General features: G+C 45.9%; 1 protein-coding gene across 1 annotated transcript in view; it reads left to right on the forward strand.

The window, feature by feature from the left end:
• The window catches only part of CREG2 (cellular repressor of E1A stimulated genes 2), a 38,212-nt gene extending 30,561 nt beyond the window's left edge, over positions 1-7,651 (forward strand). Inside the window, exons 3-4 of the mRNA XM_023211508.1 lie at positions 2,045-2,158; positions 6,326-7,651. Of these exons, the coding sequence (XP_023067276.1) occupies positions 2,045-2,158; positions 6,326-6,473 (262 nt within the window). The 3' untranslated portion in view covers positions 6,474-7,651. The remainder of the gene's footprint in view (positions 1-2,044; positions 2,159-6,325) is intronic.
• Positions 7,652-7,764: the final 113 nt, after the last annotated feature.

Raw genomic sequence — 7,764 nt, forward strand, 5'->3', positions numbered from 1 at the left:
CAGGTGGATTACCTGAGGTCAGGAGTTCAAGACCAGCCTGACCAACACGGCGAAACCCCATCTCTATTAAAAATACAAAAATTGGGCCGAGCACAGTGGCTCACGCCTGTAATCCCAGCACTTTGGGAGGCCGAGGCAGGCGAATCACAAGGTCAGGAGTTTGAGACCAACTTGGCCAATATGGTGAAACCCTGTCTCTACTAAAAATACAAAAATTAGCTAGGTGTGGTAGAACGTGCCTGTAGTCCCCGCTACTCAGGAGGCTGGGGCAGGAGAATTGCTTGAACCTGGGACGTGGAGGTTGCAGTGAGCCAAAATCACACCACTGCTCTCCAGCCTGGGCGACAGAGTGAGACTCTGTCTCACACACACACACAAAAAAATTAGCTGGGCGTGGTTGCTGGTAATCCCAGCTACTCAGGAGGCTGAGGCAGGAGAATTGCTTGAACCCGGGAGGCACAAGTTGCAGTGAGCCGAGATTTCATCATTGCACTCCAGCCTGGGTGACAGAGTGAGACTCTGTCTCAAAAAAAAAAAAAAAAAAAAAGAAGAAGAAAAAGTTTTCTTCCCCACATCCTCACTGCCAGGTGATCTTTAAAGTGGAAACAGGTCTTAGGATAACTCTGTCACCGCAGAAACATTTCTTAGCAAGCAGTCACAGATGCGATCACACTACTGTTCTTATTATTTCTAATACACTTTCTGCTGATTAAGGAACCCTCCAGTGCAGGTTCTGATGGCGATATTTGAAAGCCCTTATTCCAGTCACTGCTGGATCCAGACAGATGCATTGCACAACTCCAGGGATGCCATTCATATTACACACACATCCAACACCTGCCAAAGTTTTCTTGTGTCCATTTGATGTTTTGTTTCTGCAGTTAAAAAAGAAAAAGAAGAAAACTCATCAAACATGAGATCCACCCTCTTAGTAAATTTTTATGTGCACAATATTATTTTGTGAACTCTTATGTTGTATAGCAGATCTCTAGCACTTATTCATAGCAGAACTGAAACATCATTCCCTTTGAATAATAACTCCCCATTTTGATAGGAACGGGGGCAGGGTCCCTGGCGAGGGCTCCACCCTCAAGCCTGGACCTGAAGCCCTGAATGAGAACAGGCATTCCTGTTTTTGAGCCTGAATGTTGCTTTTTGGCCTGCCCTGCCCCCACATCCTGTGCCCATGTAAACCTCAGACCGCAGCTGGCAGAGGGAAAAGCAGCCAGACTTTGAGAGGAGAAGCAGCAACTGAGAGTCGGAGAGGATGGATAGATACAGCTTAACTTCAGACGGCACGACTTTGGAGAGGAGCCTGGCTGAAGATGGCCAGGTCTCAGCGAAACATCACCTTCCTGCACCAGCTACTGAGAGCCACTTCCACTGCTTCGTAAAACCTCTGCACTCACCAGTCTTTAAGTCTGTATGACCCGATTCTTCCTGGATGCCAGACACGAACCTGGGTACCAAGAGGTCAGGGTGTATGTCACCCTGACTCACCACTGAGCTGGTTAACACTTAGCCATCTGCTGATGGCAGCCACTAAAAGAGCATTGTTTGTAATACATGTCCTCTGGGGCTCCAGAGTTTGTGGACAACTTGGTACGGGGTTCATTCCTGCCTGAAAAAGGTACTCGCCCCATTTCATGCACCTGCTTACCTGTGTACTCCCCCTCCTGCAAGGGGTTTGAGCTTAGCAAAACAAGCACCCCAACTCCCCAAAAAACCCCACCCTACCCCGCTGTCCCGAGCCCCTCAAAGGAGTCAGGAAACTTTCCTGTCTCAATTTCCTCCACCCTCAAATGGGCACTTTTGACTAGGGGGCTTCAGATGTTATCTCACTGCCCCAGAATGCAGACTGATATCTAACCTACACAAGCACACCTACTACAAGGCCTGGGTATTTTAAAGTAACTATCCATCACATAACCTGAATGATAGAACCAGGAATGTGACTACTATTTTTAATTTTGTAAAATCGTTAGAATTGCCAGCTGATGTTCTATCCTTGTTCTGATATACGAAAAATGTTTTTCACATGCAGAAAAAACATTGTTGACCCGGAAGATCCCCGATGTGTCCGGTTAACGCTCACTGGCCGGATGATCGCAGTGTCTCCAGAAGAAGTAGAATTTGCCAAGCAAGCCATGTTTTCAAGGTGTGTAAATGCTTTAAAATTGATAAGCCCAGAAATACACAATAATAATAAGCAGAGGTCAGGCTGTGCCATTTGATGCCTCTGATGCAATGACAATGATTAGTCTCCACTGCCCTTCAGTGGTAATAGGACCAAGCTAGCCTGGCTGTGGAGATCACTAGCAGTGGCAGCAGAAGCCAAGTGAATGCCTCTGGAGAGCACTGCACTGAGCTATTCTAGGTAATTCCTACCTACTTTCAACCTTTGACAATGCCCTGCCTTGCCGTGAAAATAGCTGAGCCTTTCTCGTCAACACCACAAACATTTTCAAGCATCCACTCGAAACAAAGCACATTGCCTGCTGGGGATGCCAGCGTAGCGTTTCGCAGTGTGGTGTTCTCACCCTTAAATCAGTAGGATGCTGACTTAGATGCAGCTTTACGGGCCCCACCTCCGCCTACTTACTGGATCAAACTCTTCGGAAACAAGGCTCAGGAATCTGTATTGTAAAAGGCATGCTGCAGGAAATTGATGTGCATGCTAAAGTTTGAGAACCACCGCTGTAGGGGTCCACACAAGTGAGAGGGCGGCCCAGCCTGGAGTCAGAGCTTGTGCAAGCTGAGGACGGTGCACGCACGCGGGGGTGGTCTTTCCACAGGTGTCCATGCAGGGGCAGCCAGAAATGGAGGGTCGGAGCTGGGGTGCAGGCTGGTGCAGTGATGGAAACAGGCTAGAATGCATTGGTCTGCAGTAGAGGGAGGGTAACACGAAGGCAAGTGCTGAGCTGGAGGGGCGATCCACAACCCCACGGGAAGAGAAAGATCCTGCATACAGGGATGCGGCGAATAAGCAAGCCTTGTAAGGACACAGAAAAGGGCTAAAGGCATAATTGGGGAAAACTAGAATTACTGGGATTGGATATGGTCACATGAGCTCATGGCTTTCAATACTTAAAGAAACAGATGATGTGTGTGTGTGTGTGTGTGTGCGCGCACAAACGTTTTTATTTTTTATTTTTATTTTTTATTGCTAGCTTTTAAACTCAACTCTAGTTCTTGAGTTCCTCTCTTCTTTCACATGTTATTATAAGCAATTAGAAGAGGCCAAAATCTTCCCTAGATCAGTGGATTCGTCAGGTTTATTTCCTATTTTCTTGTTTTTAATTTTTATTTTAAGTACTGGGATACATGTGCAGAATGTGCGGGTTTGTTACATAGGTATACATGGGCCATGGTGGTTTGCTGTACCTGTCATCTAGGTTTTAAGCCCCCCATACATTAGGTATGTGTCCTAATGCTTTTCATCTCCTTGCCCCCACCCCCCAACAGGCCCCAGGTGTGTGATGTTCCCCTCCCTGTGTCCGTGTGTTCTCATTGTTCAACTCCCACTTAGGAGTGAGAACATGCGGTGTTTAGTTTTCTGTTCCGGTGTTAGTTTGCTGAGGATGATGGCTTCCAGCTTCATCCATGTCCCTGCAAAGGACATGAACTCATCCTTTTCTATGGCTACATAGTATTCCATGGTGTATATGTGCCACATTTTCTTTATCCAGCCTATTACTGCTGGGCATTTGGGTTGGTTCCAAGTCTTTGCTATTGTAAATAGTGCTGCAATAAACATACGTGCACATGTGTCTTTATAGTAGAATGATTTATAATCCTTTGGGTATATACGCAGTCATGAGATTGCTGGGTCAAATGGTATGTCTGGTTCTAGATCCTTGAGGAATTGCCACACTGGTTGAAGTAATTTACATTCCCACCAACAGTGTAAAAGCATTTCTATTTCTCCTCAGCCTTGCCAGCATCTGTTGTTTCCTGACTGTTTAATGATTGCCATTCTAACTGCCATGGGATGGTATCTCACTGTGGTTTTGATTTGCATTTCTCTAATGACCAGTGATGATGAGCTTTGTTTCATATACTTGTTGGCCGCATAAATGTCTTCTTTTGCTTCATGACTAAAACACAAAAAGCAATTGCAACAAAAGCCAAAATTGATCAATGGAGTCTAATTAAACTAAAGAGCTTCTGCACAGCAAAAGAAGCTATCATCAGAGTGAACAGGCAACCTACAGAATGGGTGAAAATTTTTTCAATCTGCGCGTCTGACAAACGTCTAATATCCAGAACTGATCAGGAACTTAAACAAATTTACAAGAAAAAAACAAACAACTGCATCAAAAAGTGGGCGAAGGATGTCAACATTTCCTATTTTCCACCTAACTATAGACAACAGCATTGCCAAGCCTGCCTACCACTACATAATGTGGGTCCCCTTACCTCCAGCTTTCAGTAGCCTTTCTCTGTTTTATTTTTAATTTTAGAGACAAGGTCTTTTTCTTTTGTGCAGGCTGGAGTTCAGTGGCATGATCATATTTCACTACAGCCTTCAACTCCTGGGCTCAAGGGATCTTCTTGCCTCAGCCTCCTGAGTAGCGGGGACTACCCACAGGCACGACCTTTTATGGAGACAGAGTCTCAGTCTGTCGCCCAGGCTGGAGTGCAGTGGCACCATCTCGGCTCACTGCAACCCCTGCCTCCCTGGTTCAAGTGATTCTTGTGCCTCAGCCTTCCGAGTAGCTGGGGTTACAGGTGTGCGCCACCACACCTTGCTAATTTTTGTATTTTTAGTAGAGAAGGGGTTTTGCCATGTTGTCCAGGCTGGTCTCGAACTCCTGGCCTCATGTGATCCTCCCGCCTCAGCCTCTCAAAGTGCTGGGATGACAGGTGTGAACCACTCCAGCCAGGCACTACCTTTTTATAAGCCCTCACTGTCGGTCTCTTCAGGGTCCTTCCAGCTTCCACCCACTGCCTGGGCCCAAAGCCAGTGCCGGGATTAGGGTTTGTTGCACCAGCACCACTTCCAGGTATGAAACTTCGTTCCAGTTATCAGCACAAAAGCAGGTTTCTTAAAACAACAAAAATCGTGTTATTATCTTGGCTGCATAATATTTGGGGTGTTATGGCATCAGATCAGCAACTTTTGTTCAAATGAATTAAGAAAATAAAAGTTTTGGATACTGTACTTTCAACTTCCCTGTATGTTTATTATTGTTTCAAAATAAATTGTCCTTCAAAAAGATGATTGACTGGGTGTGGTGGCACACACCTATAGTTCCAGCACTTTGGAAGGCTGAGGCCGAAGGATTGCTTGAGGCCAGGAGTTCAAGACCAGCCTGAGCAAGTAAGACTGTATCTCTACAAAAAAAAAAATTTTTTTTATTAGCCAGGCATGGTGGCATGCTACTCATGAGGCTGAAGCAGGAGGATCGCTTGAGCCCAGGAGGTCAAGGCTGCAGTGAACTATGATCCCCCGCCCTGCACTCCAGCCAGGGCAACAGAGCAAGATCCTATCTCTAAAAAAAAAAAAAATTTTTTTTAAATAAATAAAGATCATCAACCTATTATTGCATTTGCTTTGTAATAAATGTTTTTCCCAGTTTGGACTTGGTCTTTGAATTATGTTTATAACATTTTTAGAGAGAAAGGAAATTTTTATGAAGTTAAAAAAGAAAGAAGTGAGCCACAGCCCCTGCCCTCAATGATACCGCAGCATATTTAGGGATATGCATGGGGGAGAGGCAAGTCAGTCAACAGCACAAGACAGGATGTGAGGTTGCCTGTCAACTCCAGCTGGCTCTCACTTTCCTTAGTAGCTCTCAGCCTGCTGCACGACTAGAAATCTTCCCATGAACAAGCTGGTTTCACAGGCTCACCATTCTGTTAACATTTCATATAGAGATGCATAAAGCCTTTCTTTGTTTCCTAATAATGGTAGCCAGCCTCCACTGAGCACTTACTCTCTGCAGGTGTTTTATATGTGGTTCAATGCCTGCTTCCCCACACCGCCCTATGAAAAGCCCCATCAACATCACCCCACGTGACAGGTAATGAGACAGAGGCTTGAGAGTGCCGACAGCCCACTGGCGTCACGGCTTATCAGCAGTTGAACTGAGATTCACACCAAGGAGCCTGGCCCACGACTTGAGCCTCTAGCCACTGGGCTAAGGTCTACAGTCCCTGACTTCCTGTGGTGGTCCCAGGCACTGACACTCAGCTCCCTGGTTCTGCCTCTGAGCGGCTGTCAGCCCAAATGAGGCCTGGAGTCTGGAGGTCCCGTGATTTGGCCCAGGGTGCACTCCTCTGATAAGAGCAGCTTTACTGTGGTCTCTCTTTATTCCTACAGGCACCCAGGGATGAGGAAGTGGCCTCGTCAATATGAATGGTTCTTTATGAAGATGAGGATAGAACATATCTGGCTTCAGAAATGGTATGGAGGCGTATCCAATATTTCAAGGGAGGAATATTTCAAAGCAGTTCCCAGAAAGGCCTGATGGAGTAAGAAGAAAGTCCTTGGTGTTTGCACTTGAATAAAAACCTTTTCAGTGATGCAGCCAGACAGCCATTGACCACTGTGTCTTTGTTGAAGGGTTCATAACAGCCCTGCCATCCCTGCAGCAGAATGAGAGAGGGTGAACAGGGAATTCTATGCTAGATTTGAGATTAAAGTGGTCATTTGCAGATCTCCAACTCACACGGATACTTCACGTAGATAGTCTTTATTCCATTGTATTCAGTCCAGACTCACCTATTCAGAAATCATATAATAGCTGGTGGTCAAAATGACGTTTTGAGATCATTGTTGTTTCACTCTTTAAGAAAAGACAATGCCTATACCTACAATGTGATTGCTTTGTATTGTGAGAGTGTCTTTGTTGCTTGCTGTGCCAAATGCTGTCTTGGTTCTAAGCTCATCGTGACCACGAAGGAGCTGACTGTGCATCACGCAGCCACAGTATTGTTTTTAGGGTGAGGTGGAGGACGGTGTATCCGTGGATTACTCCTTCTGCTGGTGGATTGCAGGTGCATTATCAGGTCATATTGGCTAGAAGGTACTGGTCACTTATGCAACTTTTTTCCCACCATGACATGAAAGCAGTGTAAGAACACAGGATGCTTTGTGCACAGCCCTTCTCTACGTAAGCAGCCATGGCAGTGCGTTAAAGAGAAAGGAGCAGCTTTGACATTAAGCTCCCCAGATCCCTGCTGCTCATACCTCTGGCAAGCGTTCCCCTCTCTCATGCATGAACAGGGGCATCCAAAATAAGAAGCTCCCCATTCTGTGGTGGGGAAAGCGGAGAGGGGAGAGGGTGAAGCTGGGAAAGTAAAGGTAACATGTTACAGAAGGAAGAAAGGAAGCCAGTAACTGAGGGCCCACTGCCTGCCCAGCCGTGGGCTAGGCCCTCAGCAGAAGCCATCTCATTTAAGCCCTGCAACCAATGAGATGCACGTCATCATTGGCTCTCACAGACAAGAAAACTAGACTCAGAGAGGCTGAGTCCACATCCCAGACAGCTCACTGCAGTCACGGGTGGCTTGGTTCCTAGAAGATGTCCAGTTTTAACAACAAAAGAGTTATTGAAATGCACGGGTAGAAATTGAACCAGGAAAATCAGTAAAGTGATTGTAAAAAAGGACTAGCTTGCCTGGAGATGATGTTTCTTGCTTTTGGGGGGGGAAAAAAGTGTCTGAAATTTGATTCTTACTATAGATTTAAAATTTTCTACATATTGTATGTAGGAACTCCTAGTGTTTTCAAGAAATTAGACTGTACCTGTGTACACT

Source organism: Piliocolobus tephrosceles, chromosome 15, assembly GCF_002776525.5.
Source record: "Piliocolobus tephrosceles isolate RC106 chromosome 15, ASM277652v3, whole genome shotgun sequence".
Classification (NCBI taxonomy): domain Eukaryota; kingdom Metazoa; phylum Chordata; class Mammalia; order Primates; family Cercopithecidae; genus Piliocolobus; species Piliocolobus tephrosceles.